This window comes from Carcharhinus amblyrhynchos, chromosome 17 (genome assembly GCF_965287045.1).
Source record: "Carcharhinus amblyrhynchos chromosome 17, sCarAmb.v2.hapA, whole genome shotgun sequence".
Taxonomy (NCBI): Eukaryota; Metazoa; Chordata; class Chondrichthyes; order Carcharhiniformes; family Carcharhinidae; genus Carcharhinus; species Carcharhinus amblyrhynchos.
Window position 1 is genome coordinate 26,543,232 of NC_137340.1, and position 21,647 is coordinate 26,564,878.

General features: G+C 40.4%; 1 protein-coding gene across 4 annotated transcripts in view; it reads left to right on the forward strand.

Annotated features, from left to right (window-relative positions):
• Positions 1–21,647, forward strand: part of adam12b (ADAM metallopeptidase domain 12b) — a 337,966-nt gene that overhangs the window by 200,852 nt on the left and 115,467 nt on the right. For 3 of the 4 annotated variants that reach the window (XM_080205642.1, XM_080205643.1, XM_080205644.1), the window contains one exon: positions 17,534–17,610. The exons of the other annotated variant lie outside the window; for it this stretch is intronic. In XM_080205642.1, coding sequence (XP_080061768.1) covers positions 17,534–17,610 — 77 coding nt within the window. The remainder of the gene's footprint in view (positions 1–17,533; positions 17,611–21,647) is intronic. 4 annotated transcript variants of the gene reach the window in all.

The window sequence follows — 21,647 nt, forward strand, 5'->3', positions numbered from 1 at the left end:
TATGGCATCCGGACATTTGAACCCGCCAGCTGATGGCAGGCGGATAAATCAGCTCCTGACCTGGCGAGGAATTCAGAGAGATACTCACTTGTATATTATCAATGAGGCTCCAAGTGCAGAATCAGGCATTACTTCCCATCATTCCAGTGGGAATGGCATTCCAGTCCCACCTGCTACCACACTTCAATAAAAAAAGAGGATTCTGCCCTAAGGGAGAGTACTTAATATTTTTTTCCAAAAATATATGCTTTATCCATAAAGTTTATAGAAGTACATTACATGAGAGGTCAAATTCGATAAAGTGCAAATGAAATCAGTTTCTTTCAATACAGTATGAGGTCACTTACAATTACAGTCATATTTTTTGTATTTGTTCCATGTCAAACATACAGCTTGAAGGGTTTTGGACTGATTCCAGTCGCACATGAGAAAGAGGTCTTAATATATAACCCTCCTCTCCATCTATTTTCAGACTGGATTCTCACCTGTTTTAGACTTCAGTATGTGATGCTCCAGCAATGTTCACATGACAGGGATTTTCCTTAGTGACAACACTGGGCTTCCTCTCACTGTTTGTTGCGCACGTGAAATAACATGGATCTAAGAGAGAGGGTCAAGGTTCTGACGGTGTTGGGTGGGAGGCGGGGGAGTCCCTACTTGTCATAAAAGTAACCACAAAGCAGAGAGCCTGGTCCAGATTTTCAAAATATGCCAAATGCCTTTTAGGTCACTTGAACTCCAGCAAATTTGCCAATCAAGCATATATTCAAACATAATCAACAGGATGGTTGAATTTTAATTAAATGCTTTTTTTCCCTTTTTTATATCTGCTGCTGATATGCCCATTTGAGGCTATTGTGTATCAAAAAAAAGCAAAATCTTTGTGTAAGAGAATCTTGCTTTGTACCATGGCAGAAAGAGAGGTGTCATAGATGCAAAACCTTCAGATTTGTCACTGAGGTTGTCTTAACTTTAGTTTTGGCTGTTTCCTCCCCTGCCTTCGTGCTGATTCATGTCATTAACATCTATTTTTGCTGTAATGATTATAAATCCTACTGGAGTGCAACATGAAAAGTAACACCTTTACTGTGCACCTGGACAAATAAAATGCCGAGTATGGAATCTGAGATGCATCTGAGTGGCAGCAGTGCAAGGAGCTCAATGGGAGTGTATAGAAGTTTATTTTGTGTCCGAGATTAATGTCTGATTTAATATTAAGCAAAATGCAGTTCGTCTTCAAAATCTGCATTTCTGTTTCCATAATGTGATTTACCTCTGAAAGACACGCTGGTTAGGTATATTGGTCATGCTAAATTCTCCCTCAGTGTACTTGAACAGGCGCCGGAGTGTGGCAACTAAGGGATTTTCACAATAACTTCATTGCAGTGTTAATGTAAGCCTACTTGTGACTAATCTTTAACTTTTTAAATCATAAATTGTTTTGTTTTGCAAATGAAGAGGGCCCAAGCTGAAGCTTCTGTCAACTAAAACATGCAACAATATCAGTTACTACCCACAGCCCAGTAATTAATTGTGGGTGTACTGAAATATTGATGAGTAGTGTTGTTACTTCTCCATTATGTTAGTGCTTAGAAATGGAACACTTATTTCCCCAATTGCTTTACTGCTTATTGAAATTAGATATAGGATCTGTTCAGGTACAGATTTGGTTAACCCAGTCTTTGAGGTTATTCCTATCATAGCAGCAAGACAATTCTATTTTCTACATTAGACATCTTTATTGAGATTGCTAATTTAGGGTCAAATATTTCCCTTTGTCAGCAGAAGAGTTACTAACCATAGAACAGAAATTTCAACCCTCCACCCACCCCTCATCAGCTGCCCTCTTCTCTGCGTTCCAGCAGCAGTTTGAGAGACATGCCTGGGAGTATTCCTGTAAGGAGCTACATTGGGAATCCTTCCAAATATGTTCCTATGTGCTCAGTGGAAGTTATGTCTCCTGAGAACAATGGTACGTCTTGTTCTGGATCTAGTGAAGGCTCCAACAAGCACACAATCCAATAAGATGGCCTTACTCTCTGGCTGAAAAATTTAGCAAACATTTCTGACCTTAATCTTTCTCTAGAAACAGGAGGATGTTGCTTCTGAATCGCTCTGCCTCCGTGAGGCAGGTAACTCTTGTTTCTTTTATTCATTCAGTAGACATGGGTGCAGTTGGTAAGGCCTATGTTTATTGCTCATCCCAGTAATTACCCTTAAACAAATGGTGGTGATTGCTTTCTTGAAAACAACTGAGTAACTTGCTCAGCAGTTAAGATTGTAGAGCATTGCTTTGAGTCTGGAGTCATATAAAGGTCATATTGGATAAGAGTGGCCCACTTCCTTGATTGAAGAGGAGGTGGTGGCATTGTGGTATTGCCGCAGGACTGGCAATCCAGAGATCCAGGGTAATAATCCGGGCACAGAGATTTAAATCCCATTTTGGCAGATGATGAAATCTGAATTCAATTTTTAAAAATCTGGAATTAAAAAAGCCTAATGATGACTATGAAACCATTGTCAATTGTTGTAAGAACCTACCTGGTTCACTAATATCCTTTCGGGAAGGAAATCTAACCTACATGTGACTTCAGAGCCATAGCAATGTGATTGACTCTTTAAAAAAGCCTTGTAAGCCACTCGGCTCAAGGGCATTCAGGAATGGGCAATTCCTGAATTGGAATTCAGTTCGAACCAGCCCAATCAGCAACACACACATCCCATGGATGGATTTTTAAAAGGCAGTTAAGGTCTGTAATGCATTGTGAGAGAGTGTGATGCCTCCATTGAGGCATTTGAAAGGGAATTAGAGTATGATCTGAAAAGGAAGAATGTGTAAGATTAGGGGAAGAAGGCGGGGAAACGACACAAGGTAAATTGCTCATTTAGGGCTGAATGGTACAGGTTCAATGCGTTGAATAGCCTTCTTCTGCCTTGAAACAATTCTACCATTCTGTGATCCTGGTTTTTGCCTCAAATGTATTGATCACAACAGCTGCATTCAGTGGGAACGTATTTAAGGTTAAAATTGCCACGCATACATTGGATGGTCAAATGTGGGAAATATTTTTTAATCGAACTATTTCCATTTTAAGTGTGTTATGTCATTTGAGAAGATGGGGTGGCATGGTGGCACAGTGGTTAACACAGCTGGCTCCTAGAGCCAGGGACCCGGGTTCAATTCCGGCCTTGGATCACCATCTGTGTGGAGTTTGCATGTTCTCCCCATATTAGCATGGGTTTCCTCCCACAGTTCAAAGATGTGCAGGTAAGTTGGATTGGCCGTGGTAAATTTCCCCTTAGTGTCGGGGGACTAGCTAGATAAATAGATGAGGTTACAGGAATAGGGCCTGGGTGGGATTGTTATTGGTGCAGGCTTGATGGGCTGAATGGCCTTCTGTTGCACTGTAGGGATTCTATGATCGTTACTCCTGTCGTTGCCATGCTCTTCTATATTTCAGTGCTCCCACAGCCTCATTCTTCATGACCTTTGTGATCTTTATATTTCATTGCTGCAGTACTGTTTCGCTCTTTATTGCCTATTCTCTTCACTTGAAAATCATGAACCATTCTTTTAACCATTGCAACATTTATTTCCTCAGATCTCATTGCCTTGCTGTCTTCCACCTTACTGTCAGTAGCAACCTAAAGAATCTTCTCTTTGACTGTGCTTTTAGCTTACCCTGATTTGTTTTGTGTTTTGTTTTCTTGTCCTGCTTTCCATCTTTGACACATTGGGGTGAATTTTACCATCCCACCCACCACAGCAATCGGAGCAGGTGAAGGACAGATCACGGAAATGTTTGTTGACCTTGGATGGGATTTTCCAGTTTCAGGGACGAATGCAGCTGGAAAATCCCTCCCAATTATTCGATAAATGAGAATGCCCTAGAGATCATACCCAAAGCTGAGAGTTATGTTTGTCATTACATCATCCAGTTCCCTAGTAGTACATTGTTGTTTATTTTACCCTAGATTTGTAACTGTAAATTATTGTGTTACCAACTAAGTATTTTTAGTGATTCTGGGCAAAGATTCTCATATTGCCTATTTCGTGGGTTATACAAAATTCCATCTCCCCATTGACACATCAGACTCAATAACTTTATGATGATGGTTCTTTGAGAATGCTTCTTGGAGACAGATTTATGCAGTGCACTAGCATGAAGAAGAATTACTGATGGTGTACCATCTCAGGAGAGTAATAGAAGAGAAAATATTTTCACTGAAGAGAATGGGATCTTACTAATGTATGCTACTTTTAAGCAGATTGTCAGGAGTGTCCTGAGGAGCATTGAACAGAAGAAAGTGAAAGCATTATTACATGGCATAGCTTGAGTTAACCTGCTTAGAAGTGCCAAGAGACTGACCTCCCATGGAATTTTAGAGAAAAGCAGTCTGACTCTAAGCTGACAACGTTGCTTTCTTTTTTGCTTAAGCTGAATGACAAGATGACGACTTAGAGTCAGGACGGGAGCACAGGGGACTGCTTTGAGGACAGAAAAACCAGGAGAATGCATTTTGCAGATCCTTCCAAATTTAATGTTAACATTGTTTATTTCTGTCTCCAGGTGCAACAAGCTAGATTAAGAGGCTGGCTGATTAATAGGCAAGTATGCCTTTGGCACCAGGCCACAGTTGGTCAGCAAAGAGGAAGAGAGGAATCAGAAAAGCTGAGTGGGTGCGGTTGGTATAGTTGATTTGGGGCTATGAAGGATTATTTGAATGAGCGTCATGTGTTGGCATGAAGGGCATGGGGGGCTAGGGAAATGAGGTGGACACTTGGGCATGGGGATTGTGTGTAGACTTGAGGGCTGTTTTTGGTGTTATAACTTTATAAGTGGTGTTATAACTTTTTAAGAGGCACCGTGTAACCTCTGTGGCTGCCTCCATATCATGGAATCATAAAATCCTACAGTGCAGGGAGAGGCTATTCAGCCCATTGAATCTGCACCAACCACAATCTCATCCAAGCCCTATCCCCACATATTTACACATTAATTCCTCTAACCTATGCATCCCGGGACACAAAGGGGCAATTTAGAATGGCTAATCAACCCAGCCCGCACATCTTTGGACTGAAGAAACAGGAGCACTCAGAGGAAAACTAAGCAGACACAGGGAGAACATGCAAACTCCACACAGACAGTGACCCGAGCCAGGATTCGAACTCAGTCCCTGGAGCAGTGAAGCAGCAGTGCTGACCACTGTGCTACTGTGCCACCTGATACCGTGCCTGTTTCTAGAGACACCAGACCTGACTCCAGTTAGCACTTACCCACATCGGAACAAATATCTGACCATCCGGGGTACTTTCTCCCGAGTTGGGTATGTGGAGTCTGGAATTTTCCCAAAAATGTGGCCTGTAGTATCTTACCCAAGTTAGCTAAGTTAAAGTCACTTGAGGAACTGGGGTGGGAGCAGGAAGAAGGAAAACATTACATCCTTTCTCTTTATGGATCTGCGTTGCTAAGCCATCTTTTTTGTACAGTTTTCAGATTTCCTGTTTGTCTTTGAATCTCAAGAGAATTTGTTACAATCGTAACAATGAATAATTAAAAAGCAAGAACTTCTGCTATATACAGGACATTCTAGAGAAAATTATAATCCTGTGTTATTTTTGAACATATGTTTAAATTAAAATGGTATTGCCATTTTTAATCTATTAAATGGTCAGTTATAAAAAAATTACAGAAAATAATGTTTCAGTGGTTTATTTCTTCCTGAAACTAACACTAAAAGGATAAAATTGTTCAGATCCCAGTGCTGAGCAAGTTAATCCATGCTTCATTCTTCAGAGGCGCTCATTATTACTGCTGCCGTGTCTCTTTTATAGTTCTTCTTTGCAGTCATTTCCTGACTTCCTGATAGTAATTTCCTCTTAAATACCAAAGCCATGATTACTAAAAGGCAATCAGAATTTGTTTTAAGTTAAGTGTGCATATGGATGTTATTTTTCTTTGTTTTGGTAAACTACCTCTTCACTACCTCCACCCCACAGTACATGATGGGCATAAATTTACTGGCACGTCCACCCAAAGTTCGTATGATCTCTCCTGAGGCCAATTGAGCTCGCCGTCCCCAATTTGGGCAGGCGTGCCAGTAAAATTCCAGCCATTGACTCTGGCCAGAATGTTACGGCAATTCACAATGCCAGGATTTTCCCATCCCGCTGCAGTGAACAGAGTTTTAGCTGAGTGCCAAATTCTCCAACTTCGCTGCAGCGGGAACGTGGCATGGACGGCAAGTTAGATCTGCCTCTGTTTCTAAATTTAGTAATCAGAGGATCTCATGTTCAAGAGTTTGTCCAGTAACTAGTTATCCAAGGATGTTACAGTAAGACTGCCTTGAGATCTGAGTCGCTCTCTCATGTGCTGCTTCAATTTTTCTGAAGGCAGACAGAAATAACTGGTCAGATAAGGCCAGCCACAGACCATTAAACTTTTCAGTTTAATTCAATGCGCAAAATAATCGAGATAATTAAAACTAGCCTTGATTCAACTAACTCTCCAAAGCTACAAAGAAAAAAGAATTTAAAAACTCACAGAGATACACCACAGATTCGCCTAACTATTGCTGATCAGCCTTCTGGTCTTGACCAGCTTTAGGCTACAGATGAATGAGCTTGTTTTTCATGCAGTCATGGGAACTAAGTTTCGCTGGCAAGGCCAGCATTTATTGCCCATCCACAATTGCCCTTGAACTGTGTCACTTGCTAGGTCATTTCAGAGTCCATTTAAGAGTCAACCACATTGTTGTGGGTCTGGAATCACTTGGAGGCCAAACCTGGTAAGGCTAGCATATTTTCTTCCCTAAAGACATCAGTGAACCAGATGGGCTCTTGTGACAATTGACAATGGTTTCACAATTATTTTCAGATTTTTATTGAATTCAAATTCCACCATCTGCCATGTTTGGAGTCAGACATGGACCCACATAATATTATCTTGGGTCCAGCTTTTGTCCACAGCTGGATGGTTGATCGATTGCCCCTGTATCTCTTTGTCCCTTTTCTCTGTGCGTCCATGCGGTTGGTGGCTGTGCTTTTGACCAATATCAAGGTACATGAATAAGGCACATCCTGGCTTAATTAGCCTGGAATAAAACATTTTTTAATGGGATGCAGCATCACCAGCAAAGCTAGAATTTGTTACCCATCCAAATTACCCTTGAACTGAATGTTTGCTAGGCCATTTCAGAGGGTATTTAAGAGTCAACCATATTGCCATGTTTCTGGAGTCAGATCCAATAAGGATGGCAAAGAACATTAGCGAATCAAGTGGGTTTTTTACAAAAATTAGTGATAGTTGCTGTGGTCATCATAATGGAGACTTGCTTTATATTCCAGATTTATTAATTCAGTTTAGCTGCAATGGTGGGATTGAAAACCCTTGGGTGGGATTTTCTGGCCGCTTTCACCCCAAAACCAGAAAATCCCACCTGAGGTCAACAGACCTTTGCATGGTCCATCCCCCCGCCCACTCTGTTTCCCATAAAAAAAACTCCCCTCCCCCTTATCTCCAAAGCATCAGGTTGGGCCTCTGGGGTAACCAGTTCTCTGACACTACCACTCCCCTGTTATCTCTCCTCCTCTCGCTGTATGAATCTGGATTTGAAATATGGGCTGGAACATTTCAAATGTTGAGTTATCTAGCTTTTATTCTCATTTTCAAAGCTGCTGCAGGCCTTTATTTTTAAAGCTGGGTAAATTCATTTCTTTTAAAACCTATTTAAACATGGCACAGACCCCAACTCCTTTCCTTGACCAAAACTGACAAACATTCTGCTGACCTCTTATTCTATGAATGCCTGTTGTTTTAACAGTTAATCCAGTGAATATCTCAGCCATATCAACAACAAAGTTCCAGTGTATAATTGCTAATCCATGTTGTTGGTACTACTGTTGGCCTTAGTGCCCTGAATTAGAAAAGGGTAAAATCACTAAAGGATCATGTTGTCCAGTGACTCTTGTTGGATTGCATTTTTGGCGTATCAGAACAGAATAGGGTCTGACTTTACTGCAAAACCCCCATTATTAAATAGCCTGCCAACAGCCATTATCTGAACTCATATCCTAAAATTTAATTTCTAGTGTCTTGCTAAGTAGATTATTTTAAGCACGTAACACAATTGACTGAATAATTTTTCTGTAATATCTCCTAACTTTACTTTTCACTTAATTCTATTTCTGCCTTTTATTTCTACTTGATTTATTTTGAACTAATAATCTGGTGCAGACAGTGAGTCGGTTCTTTCGAGAAAAATGACTGTTCCCAGATTTTCTTGCTCACCCTCTCCAACTCAAACCAGGTGCACATGTAGCAGTGTAAAACCATCTCGCGGTTGACTAGGTCTTTGATGTAAGTTCCTCCACATCATGGAGTTAGTGTGTGGTGTGTCATAGAATTGTCACCAGATGTAATTGCAATCACTGCCCTTGTGACAGCCCTATGCACGCAAGTTCTAAGGAAGACAAAAACTAACGAGGAGATACACGTTATATTTGGAGCCATCCACCTGCTGTAATGAAACTAAACATAAATGTATAATAAAAATTTGACAGAAAAGAACAAATGCTTAATAAAATGCAACGCAAGAATAAAAGGAAAGGAAAGGCTCAATCCTAAAATATTTCTTGATCTAAGATAGTAAGAGCTTTCATCTATGATTGCTAGAATTGTTTGTTCAGGTGCCGTGTCAATGACTTCTTAGTGAAAAGCATATAGCCTAATCAAATTTCACAGTTACCCTTTTGCTTTCTTTCCATTTTATGAATCTGGTTAGCTCAACTGAAGTTAATAATTAACATAATATTTGTAGAAAATGTGCCCTGTGATGCATTACCTGCATGTGAAAGTCCCATTCATATCATATATTATTGTAAAGTAACACTAGCAACAGAATGATTTGATCAGGCTGTTAAATTATGAAATTAGATGTGGTAATAATTTAACACTTATTAAATACTCTGAAGTTTTTTGTGTCAACTCCAATTGGTAATGCTATCTACTGTTTTGTTACTATAATAATTAATTTGCTTATTGTGATCTGTATGCTAGCTCCATTCTTTCAGTGTGCATATAAATATTGACATTGGTAAGTAATGTTTTAAATTTAGTACATGCCACACAGGGATCATACCTGTCACATGTTATAATGATATAAAAACACTAATCATTCACGAGGGTTTGGGTAAATATGTCGTGGGTTCATTTTGACACATAAGGAGATATACAAATAGATAAAAAGCTTGAAGCTCACACCCCAAAGTAAAGTTGAGAGTGGATCACATGACACACTTCCATTTTAGTGATGTCATGCTGCTATCTCTTAAAGGCATATTACAACATCCACTTTCCTTTTAACTTCCTCCTTTCCAAAGAAGTATAACTACTTACAATACATATATATGTTCAGCTATCATTACTTAAGTGTATAGGATTGGTGGATCTATGATTCTCTAAAATGTAGAGATAATCTGCTGGTACACCCGGATCTTGTAATGGTAAGCCTGTCTGGAAGTTTATTTCATATGATTTTCCTCAAGGATGCCTCACTGTAGCACCTTTGTATGTAATGAGTTCTTAGGACCTTTCTTTTAAGCAATCCTTGTCACTTTGACTGGTTGCCTTGTGGTTTCTGTGGGATCCTGGATGATAGCTCAATGTCCCAACTACAAATCTGGCAATTCTGTACCCAGATTTTTATAGTGCACATTAGTTATCTTCTCTTGCAGCATTAAAAGTTGTTTGCTAATTTTTGAAAGAGTAGAATGGATAAGATAGGTGAATTGGTACGCACTGGTTTGCCAAAGATGAGTGCAGCTGGTGATGGAATAGTTGCACTTAAAGGTGTCACTCCCAGATGTAACATTTTAATGTACAGATCCTGTTTAGTGTGTCTACATTTGAGAGTTAGGGATTTTACCGTGCAAATCATTCATGAAGCTAAGCTGTCCGATCTGGGATAATTCAAGGGGTGTGATTGATATTCCACTTCTTATACATATTCTGAGGCTAACCAATAAATTGCAGACTGTTATCTCTCTGTGCACATAAAATATACTAAAAACAGCATTTAAGAGTGTGAGTGACAGTTGTGCCTGACATTGTGCAATTGTTGAAAAATGGAGTGCTTTGCAAAACAGTTGGTGATGATGATGAAGTCCATGCTATGGACATGAAAGATAGATGCAGTTATGAACCAAGAATGAGTAGGAACTTCATGTGGAATCTGTGCTGACTAGGCATATGCTCTTTGAGTGTTTCATACTTCCTGACAATGACTTCAATGCTATTGTTCATACTCAGCCAACAGTCTGTCTGTCTTGTAAACAAATGGTTTATGCCCATATGTGAGTGATGAAGTTGTTTAAGACTAGCGGGCCACCAAGATTTTAGTATGATGACCTGCCTGTCTTCAAAAATGACTCCCTACTGGTAAGGCTAAAATGGTGTCATATGTTCATGGACATTTGAATATAATCAGACAATCCTTCACTGATGATTTTCCACAGTTTCTGTAGTGTGGAATCTTTTGTCATTACTTCTTGTAGTTGCTGACATTTGCATTACTCAGAATGTTCAGTTGATGGCCTCGCATTGTCTTGCAAGTGTAATGTTACTACTGTCTTGAAACTGCCAATTGTGTTGAAATATTCTCGACATTTCAATGTTAGGTCTTGAACTGAGCCAATTGAAGTAGTTTCTGAGATTGAGCTGCTGTTAGAGATCTGACTGATTCTGTAAGTTGTCACTACTGTGAGGTCACAGCATGCCAGTAGACCCATAGTAGGCCTTTAGTCTTCATGATATAGAACACTTATGACACCCGGGAGAATTGATTGTATTTATATTCCAGAATTATGGATGCTGCAAATGGAGTTAATGAACCATTGTACACCAAACGTTGCACAGTTGTAGGTTTTGGCGTGGCCTTCCATATCTGAGAATATGTGTCGTTTAGAATTTGCAGAGATAGTATATTGCCACTTGTCCCTGTATCAATCTTGGTGGATAATGAATAATTATCAACTTTCTTGAAACAGATAATTCAAATCTTGGCAGATATTTCAGATGAAGTGTCTATATTTTCCACGAAATTGATTGTGTGAAATGTGTGCTAATTGCTCTTTGTCTTCTTGTGTACATCATTGTCATTTTCTGGTTTATCAGTCGCCTTGTGTGTATATTTCTGATGGGTTACTGGATTGTCATTATATACCCCTTGTGCATCGTCTGTTTAGCTCAGTACATAGCTCTTTGTAGTTGTGTCAGCCTTTGCTCTAATGCGCTACTGCTGCCAAAGGTCCCTTCTGTCACATGCCTGCAGAATTTCTGGAAAGCTGGTCATGTCTTTGGTACATGTAGAAGACAACATCTTTCACATGTCTGGCTAGGTTTGGGTATTCTGATAATTGCTTTAGCAATTGGGGTTGTCCTTAGGAGCTGTAAGTTTTGTCATAGCTTATTACTAGGGTCAGCCTTGAGTAATTCTTCATGGCTATACATTTTGGACTTGTATAGCAGACCTTTCTGGAATTCTGGAAGCAATCACCAACTCAACAGTTCTGTCTTTTAACTCCGCATTTGAAAAATCACAGTACATACCCTTTTCTCTGCATCTGCTAACAAACTGGTCTACGGATTCTGTAGGCTGTTGTTAACGTGATGTGAATGCTAATTGATGAATAAGGAAGTTTAACCTGATTCTACATCAGTCTTTGAATGTAGTCCATAACTTTTGTTGATGCTCTAGCTCTCCAGCTGTAAATTCTGACATGTTCACCATGTGTAGCCCTTCATTCCTAATTGACTTGTGCATCTGGTTCAGACACACCTGCATTAAGAAACCAGACCTCTGTGGGCTGTTTAAACATATTGACTTCAGAGAAAAAGCTCAGCTGAATCCAATTCAAACTGCAGAATTTTGTGGATATTTTGACAATATCCTCCTGGCCTTTGATTCATTCAATATATTGTTCACACACTCCTTGAGCTCTGTCAAAATGACCCACACCCTGGGTCATTCGCTTTTCCCAACTGAGCAAACCCAACACTGGTCCTCTTGACACACTGGGTGGAATCTTCCTGTCCCACCCGCTATGGGAATTGTAGCAGGCAGGAGCGGGCCATGCAAAGGTCCGTTGGGCTCGGGCAGGAATTTCCGGCTTGGGATGGGTATAGGTGGAAAATCCCGTCTGTATCACTCACTGAACTGGCAGGCTACGCACTGCATTCTCACTACAAGTGATCTCTGCTTACCAGCTCTTGAGCATTATCTCACGGCATCTTCCAAGCTATTTGGTGCAATCACCACGCTGTGATTTGAACACTCTCTGACGTTGTAAGTCTATTGCAGTCTGACATGAACATTGCCAGTAGCCTCATGCTAAGTAACATGATCTAAGACTGTAAAAACGAATTGGACCTGTACGTATTCTTGCTGCCACCCTGAATGGACACTGCTTAACACCATGTTGTGCATTTATTGTGATCAAAAGATTAGGTAACTACATGGTGGGTCCATTTATTTGGACTAAACAAGTAAGAACTTATATTCTTGGATAGGAAGCTTGAAGACATCAGAGCTGTGCCTTGTTCTGCTCACAGTAAAATCAAAATGGGATCATGTGACACATACTTTCCAATGATGGCATGCTGTTATCCCTTAAAGGCATATTACAATATTACCACATATTATCTTTGGTACAGCGGATAAACAATTTCCTCAGTGGATCGATAGGAGGCACTAAGCTGAGAAAGAAGTATCTGTGCAGATACTTCTCCACAGTATCCTGATATTAAATGTTGCCTCCTCTACCATAGTGGGGAGAACAATCAAGCTAGTTTGCAGCAATTTATTGTTGACTAAAAAAGAAATTCCACCAACTATTTGTCTGAGTTTTCCAGCCATTCACACTCTGCTGCCACTGCAAGCTAGGATGGAGAATTTGGCACTCAGCCAAATCTCTGTTCACTGCCGTGGGATCAGAGAATCTCAGTAGTGTGAACAGCTGGAGAATTCTGGCTGCTGTCTTTCCTCTTGTACTCAAATTGGTACGTTTGTTTAGGGACAGATCACCTTGTTTCTCTTTGTGTTATATGCAATATTTAGGAACATTGCTAGCTATATTTATGATTCTCTCCACAACCAGCGTACAGCTGAGGTGACATCTAGGATATGAGTAGACTTAAAACAGATTCCTTGCAGATTAAATTATAACTCTTACAGATCATTTTTGATTAATGCTTCATTAATGAATCTGTAAGAATCTCACATGCAATTTGACATGGATGTTAGTAGTCATTATAAGGTTTGACAAATTGAAACATAGATTTAAGCCTTAAATATCCTTATATATTTATCTTTTAATAGCCTCCATTCTGAGTCATATGCGCATTCTAAGAATAATTTGCTTGTGTTGATCAACTTATTTTTAAAGAAGCATCTGTATTAGTTTTTTTTTATTTCACCCATTGAACTTCCATTCCATGGTAACACTTATCAGATGCCTGACATAGGACCAAAGCAAAATGATCTGTCAGTTGAGGAGAGACTAAGTTGGTTTGTATTCATTGGAGTTGAGAAAGGATATCACATAGAAACTTACAAAATTCTAACAGGATTAGACAGAGTAGATTCAGAAAAAATGTTCCCAATGGTGGGGGGACTCCAGAACTAGGGGTCATAGTTTGAGGATAAGGGATAAACCTTTTAGGATTGAGATGAGGAGAAATTTCTTCACGCAGAGAGTGGTGAATGTGTAGAATTCACTACCACAGAAAGTAGTCGATGCATGAATGGCCTACTCTTGCTTCTAGTTCTATACTCCTGCAGTATAACATTGGCAAATGTGAGGTTATCCACTTTGGAAGAAATAATAGTAGGATGGAATATTATTTAAATGGTGAAAAATTACAATATGCTAATATACAGAGGGATCTGGGGATCCTTGTGCATGAATCGCAAAAACTCAGACTGCAGGTGATAAAGAAGGCGAATGGAATGTTGGCCTTTATCGCGAGGGGGATAGAATATAAAAGCAGGGAGGTCTTGCTGCAACTGTACAAGACACTGGTGAGGCCGCAACTAGAGTACTGTGTGCAATTTTGGTTCCCTTATTTGTGAAAGAATATATTGGTCTTGGAGGGAGTACAGAAAAGGTTCACCAGGTTGATACCGGAGATGAGGGGGTTAGCTTATGAGGAGAGACTGAGTAGATTGGGCCTGTACTCGTTGGAGTTTAGAAGGCTGAGGGGTGATCTTATAGAGACATATAAGATAATGAAGGGGCTAGATAGGGTAGAGGTAGAGAGATTTAGAAAGGAAACCAGAACTAGAGGGCATAGCCTCAAAATAAGGGGGGGCCAGTTTAGAAGAGTTGAAGAGGAACTTCTTCTCTCAGAGGGTAGTGAGTCTCTGGAATTCTCTGCCCATTGAAGTGGTAGGGGCTACCTCGTTGAATATGTTTAAGTCACGGGTAGATAGATTTCTGATCGATAAGGGAATTAAGGGTTTTGGGGAGCAGGCGGGTAAGTGGAACTGATCCACTTCAGATCAGCCATGATCTGATTGAATGGCGGGGCAGGCTCGAGGAGCTGGATGGCCTACTCCTGCTCCTATTTTTTATGTTCTTACGTTCTTATGTTTCTATTTGTCGCTGATGGAAGGCTGTAACCAGGTTTTTTCTTTGCCATTTTTCCCCCTCCACAGCAGGAAAAAGCATGTACTAGATGTAATTATTCAGGTAAAAGAAATCTCACCAGAAGAAAATCAATCTTACATCCCTGAAAGAATGAAGGACATTGGGGATTTCCACTGCAACTTTTTTTCCATTCTTTCTCTTCCTCCGATGAAGGTGTTGACTATTTGTTGGATGATGGCAATGAACATCAGTCATCTTCATGAAATGTTTCTCATGTGTGATACTGAACGTAAAGTGCCTGTCTGAAAACCGACAGATGAGCATCAATGCTGGGATTGATCTTATGGACTGAATTTTCACTGCACTAGAATAACTCAAACATAATGAAGCTTGGCTGAGAGCCCAGAAATCCCTTAAGCTTGTTAAAACAGCTGAACCCCGAGAAAACATTAATTCTTTCATAGCTCAAGCTCTTTGATCAATTTCACAATATTTATTTACACATGATTAAGTGGTTTGAAGGGCATGTAGTTTTTAGAAGAAGAATCATGGAACCACTACAGCGCGGAAGGAAGCCATTCGGCCCATCAAATTTGCACAGGCAACCCAGGCCCTTTCCCTGTAAACCTTGCTAATCTCCCTGATACCAACAGCCGATCCATCTAACTCGCACATCTTTGGACTGTGGGAGGAAACTGGAGCACCTGGAGGAAACCCATGCAAACATGGAGAGAACGTATAAACTCTGCACAGATAGTGACCGAGGCTGGAATTGAACCTGGGTCCCTAGCACTGTGAGGCAGCAGTACCAACACTGTGTCACCATGCTGCCCTTTTGTTATCAATGCTTTAAAGGATCTACAAGGTTGACACGTTTATTGCCTTGTATTGAAATGAATTTTTCAGCATGGTAGAAAGTTTCGAATTAAATACTTTTCCACTGTCACATATAGGGTCGATTAGTACACTAAATACTCCATAGAACCAATAAGCACGAAAATGCTATAGCTTGGCATTCGGAGTATGATAGATTATCGAGGATGAGAGGAAGTGCATTGGTTGACATAAGAAGCTGTGGAGTGGATAGAGGATATAGGGTGGCATTGATGGTGTATGGGAGGCTTCTCAGAGGGGTCTGAGCACTACAGGATCTTATGTTTTTATTTTAACTGGAACTGTGGTCCAAAGCACCACTGCAGGCCTTTTAAACAACCCCTATGGCTAGCTCTGACCTGTTTCCTGGGTCAACTCAAGCCTGCACCCACCTCACAGCAATGAAGATCCAGCCTTTGCGGGCATGTTCTTCAGGCTGAGCCAGAACTTCCCTCCACTCCTGCTACCCACATCTAGAATGGAAATTCAGAACTATACCTCCACCCAGTGTCCACTTGCATGTACTTCCAGCAAGGGCCATCGAATAGCAATCACAATCAGGCAATCTGGCTGATTGTCATTTTCTGAACCCAGGGAACTTCGGGCTAATTGATTCTTCCTTATTGTTCATTTGCTGAAATCATCTAATTCCCCACAGATGGCGAATTAAGCTACAACCTGTCAGTTTCAGTGGTTCAGCTACTCACTGTCTGAAGCAACTGAGACATAATGGGACTTCACAGATAAAATTCTACTGGATGCTATGTGGAACAGTTTTATGAGTATCTTTCTGTTCAAATGGATTTGTTGTAAAGTTATGGGAGGAGAAGTTCATTCACACAATATTGCTTCCATGAGCTGAATGAATAAGATCACAGAGGAAGTGAACAGCAGTGCTGTCCATCCCTGGAGAATTGCTGTAAGTTTGCAGAACATCACAAACAAATTTCTCCCCCCATATGATTTTCCAGTGATCAATGCAGATGCCTCTAACATTTCAGTCAAAAATATACTTCAAATGAAAGGCCAAAGGAACAGATCCATTTGCTGTTGAAAGACAGGTCATGTAAATCAATAAGTTTAGACTTTAGGGGGGTGAAATTGGTCTACCCCAGCAGTGGGAAATGGATTTCTTTCAAATTGGCTGCCTGTTAAACACTGTGCCAGTTTTAAGTTTAAGTTTATTTATTAGTGTCACAAGTAGGCTTACATTAACACTGCAATGAAGTTAGTGTGAAAATCGCCTAGTTGCCACACTCTGGAGCCTGGTTGGGCACACTGAGGGAGAATTTAGCATGGCCAACACACCTAAACACCATGTCTTTCGGATGTGGGAGGAAACCGGAACCCCTGGAGAAAATCCACGCAGGCTCCACAAAGACAGTGACCCAAGCTGGGAATCGAACCCTGGTGCTGTGAAGCAGCAGTGCTAACCACTGTGCGACCGTGCCGCCCTGACCTGTATTCAGTGTAAGGGAATGTTGACCATAATTCAATGCATATGAATTCCTGTCAAAGAGGCTGCTTTGAACATGGGATACTTCCTGTGGATGGTATAGGATTCATGTTTCTTTTTAAAAAATGAGTGCACTTATTTTATAATCAGAATGGCAGAGGATTTCAGGTGATGCTTAAAATATGCTACAGACAGTTAATGCACATGCAGTGTTCCTATGGTCCTGTGAAACTTGGTCCAACGGGTGTTCAATATCTTAATTTATTATTTTAAATATAACTACAAACAGAATATTTTTACTTTACTGAAGACCTCAGATTTTTGATGGAATATATTTTGTCTAGCAAATTAAGAAAAGCATGGAAGGAGGTTTTGCGGGTTGTTGTAACTAAAGAATCCTGTATTGTCGTCAAACAGCAACTCATATTCCTGTATTTTCACAGATATTGTTTGCAGTTTAACCAGCATTCGCAATAGCATTGCACATCATCATTGGGATACTGAAACTCTTGCATGAGAAAAAATACAGTTCATGTTATGCAATATTTTCCTTTAAGGGTCACTGCTACTACCATGGTCACGTGCAAGGATATTCTCAATCTACTGTCAGCCTCAGCACTTGTTCTGGTCTCAGGTATGAATTAAACCCTTTTCAATTTGCAATGCTTATATAGGAATGGGACCATTTCTGCTTTGGGTGCATGTGCTAAGTTGATCACCATTAACCCTCATTATCACCACTTTCCTAACTAAAAATCTGTTTGTGGGAATCCTGTTTTATTTCTAGACATTTTGGTTTAATTAGCCAGGGATAGAGTTAGAACAGAAGAGCAAGAAACTGACCTACTCAGCGATACATAATGCTCTGTGCTCCTTATTTTTACTCCCCACTGAAGACAGATGCCTGAACTTCACATTGTGCCACGCTAAAACAATGAGATGAGCGCTGGAATTTTACCATCTCGCCCACCACGGGAATCAGAGCAGGCGAGGGGCGGACAATGGGAAGGTCCATTGATCTCAGGCATGATTTTACGGTTTCATGATGAGTGAGATCATAAAATCCCGCCCATGATCTTGAGTTCATTGGACTGTGAACTGAAGTGGTCATCCTAATATTTCAATTTTTTTTAAGTTTGTCTTTTATTTTGATTTTTATTTTCTATGTGGTCTCAAGTTTCACTGGACAGTTGAATCTAATTTTCAAAACTTGCTTAATTTTTGAAGTTCAAGGCATTGAAAGAGAGCTGAAGATTTGTTTACATATATTTTATGTATATATATATATGTCTGCTTTGTACTTCTCGTGCACTTGCTGTGATGCTAAGCTGCAGTTAATGTCAATAGCAATAGAAGTCATATTTGGTGCTGGTGAAATTGGATTTATATTCCCATATTCATGTACTTGGAGTAAAATTTGGAGCCAAAGGGTTACATTGTGAGGTGTTTTGAATCACCCAGGAAAGAAAAATGAACTCAGCATGGCTACTTGAACTTAGTGCTGAATTCAGACAGAACCCACTGTGGCTGGTTCAGTTAGATCTTAACCCACTGTGTGAAAGACACAAGTTGATGCAGTTGACATAAACACTCTTGAAGGATGGATAAGGTTTGTTTAAGTGTCATGATCTGAAACCAATCTTGCATTTTGGTAGATTGAACCAGGGCAGGACTTACTCAGTTAATTGTAGAGCATTGGGAAGAGTTACAGGACAAAGAGATCTAGGGATACAGGTTCATAGCTCCTTGAAAGTGGAGTCACAGGTGGACAGAGTGGTGAAGAAGGCATTCGGCACGCTTGGTTCATCGGTCAGAACATTGAATACAGGAGTTGGGATGTCTTGAAGTTGTACAAGACATTGGTAAGGCCACATTTGGAATACTGTGTGCAGTTCTTGTCACCCTATTATAGAAAAGATGTTATTAAAAACTAGAAAGAGTGCAGAAGGGATTTACTAGGATGCTATGGGGATTTGATTGTTTGAGTTATAAGGGGAGGCTGGATAGACTGAGACTTTTTTCTGTGGAGCATAGAAAGCTGAGGGATGACCTTATAGAGGTCTACAAAATAATGAGGGGCATAGATCAACTAGATAGTCAATATCTTTTCCCAAAGGTAGGGGAGTCTAAAACTAGAGGGCGTAGGTTTAAGGTGAGAAGGGAGAGATAGAAGAGGGTTCAGAGCGGCAATTTTTTCACACGGAGAGTGTCTGGAATAAGCTACCAGAAGTAGTAGTAGAAGAGGGTACAGTTTTGTCTTTTGAAAAATGTTTGGACAGTTACATGGGTAAGATGGGTATAGAGGGATATGGGCTAAATGTGGGTAATTGGGACTGGCTTAGGGGTTTAAAAAAAGGGTGGCATGGACAAGTTGGACCTAAGGGCCTGTTTCCATGCTGTAAATCTCTATGACCTGAATTCTAACCATAGTGGAGATTGGTTATGGAGGTGGCTATGGGGTATGAGGGGCATAGAAGTGGGTGGGGGACAAATTTGCAGGGAAGTGACCTGACGTATGAGGGGACATGTGGGTGGGTGAGGGCATGAGTTGGCATGGGGACGACTTGAGGGACCATGGGGAGGTGAGATGAGGACTAGTGGGCCTAGTGGTTTTGAAAACAACTGTGACAAAGTCCCAAAGAATCGAGGCAGGACTTCTAACCTGCCCACTTGGACCATCGCCAGCCCCTATCACCTAGTATTTGCTTCTCAGGTTGGTGGACTGATTTGATTCCGCCATATCTGTCGGGATAGAAAACTGCATCTAACGCAAAGCCCTTTAAGCCAAGGTGGGACTGCTGAGTTGGGAAATTTCCCTACTGGAGCTATTTACCTCAGAAACAAAAATCAGGCCAACACTGTTCCTACTGTCCAGTGAGGCTTTATCATTAAAATAGACTCTCAATTTGCTGTTTTTGAAACAAAAGGAAACAGTTGTGCACTGTTCAAAATCAGCCCATGTTGTATTTTTTTATTGACCATTGTACTAAAATATAAATAACATTGTACAAAAAACATGTGCAAAAGATCTACTGCACGGAAATGCCTTGTTTTATTCTACAGACCTGTTCAAGATCAGAGAAATTTTTATAGTTTACCAAACAAATCTGTTCTACATTATATTTGTTTGTGACATTCAAAAAGTAAATGCAAAGCAGAGTGGCCCAACATATGGAAGATGTTCTGATACAATCCTCAGACCAATTTTGTTTTATTCATTAATGAGATTTGGACGTTGTGGGTTAGGTCAGTGTTTACTGCCCATCCCTAATTTCCCTTGAGAAAATGGTGGCTGCAGTTCACGTGTTGTAGATACAACCACAGTGCTGCTAGGAATGCCACGATTCTGACCCAGTGACGGTGGAAGAAGGTATAGTACTATAATAGAATCATAGACATACATAATTCTACAGTGCAGGAGGCCATTCGGCCCATCGAATCTGCACCAACCACAATCCGATCCCCAGAACCCCATAGCCCTAGCTTTGCCCTGACACCAAGGGGCAATTTAGCATGGCCAATCCACCAAACCCACACATCTTTGGACTGTGGGAGGAAATTGGAGCACCCAGAGGAAACCCACGCAGACAAGGGGAGGATGTGCAAACTCCACCCAAGCTGGGAATTGAACCCGGGTCTCTGGCACTGTGAAGCAGCTGTGCTAACCATTGTGCCACCATGCTGTCTATGATAAGGTATAAAAAGGGCCACAAACTTCTCCAATTATATTTTCATGTGCACTTGTATTAATGCTATCAACCATATTTTGCAACTAACTGCACCAAAGCTAGCGTAAGGCTACCGATATTCAGCTCTAAGCATTATCTGCACAGTGCACTGTCCAGCCAATGGAACTGATCTCAGCGATAATGGAGCTCTAAATTTGCTCCACTCTCCAGGGAGCCTTTTCAAGTATATTTTGAAAGTGAGAGAAGACGTGTTGCTTCTGTCATATTCTGACAGGAGTTAGAAGTAAATTTTCAGATTTGCCAAGATGTCCAGTGCACCTACTTGGGACATGGGAATGTGAGTTTGCATCATGCTGGATTAGCTGAACTTGTTGCAAAGTCCAAGCTTTGCGAGGCCACCTACTTGCAACTCAGTTGACCTGATTCCTAAATTATACCACCAATTTTGCACTGATGCAATAGAAGGAGTATCATTACATCCTAATAATAAATGAATTAACACGGTCTAACTAAGGCTACCCAGAATATATTGCCAGGAACACTATCCTTCTAACTTTACCTAAATTAACAAAAGCTTGTTAATCAAGTCTTTGCACTAACACTACTTACACTGATAGTCAATAGTTACTTTTCAATCATCCGGGCTACCTCCTTTGTGATCATTTATGGCAACACACTTGTATTTAATAATTCTTATTTCACAACAGATCGGTTTATTAAATTAGTTTGATATTGGCTACAAGTTTAATGAGTTAAGTTACTGATGGTCACCACTGTTATGATCAACCAGCAATTAACTGATGGAACTATGCCACAGAATTTCACAATGCTTAACAAAAACAAACTTTGTATATGTAAAAGTAAACAAAGTCAGCTCTATTAACTTAACAAAGACTTATGTTGTAAACTCAGTTTTACTTTTTACTTCCCCCCTCAAGAATTTCCTAATGTTATGAAATCTTTGAGCTTCATTCATTTTTTC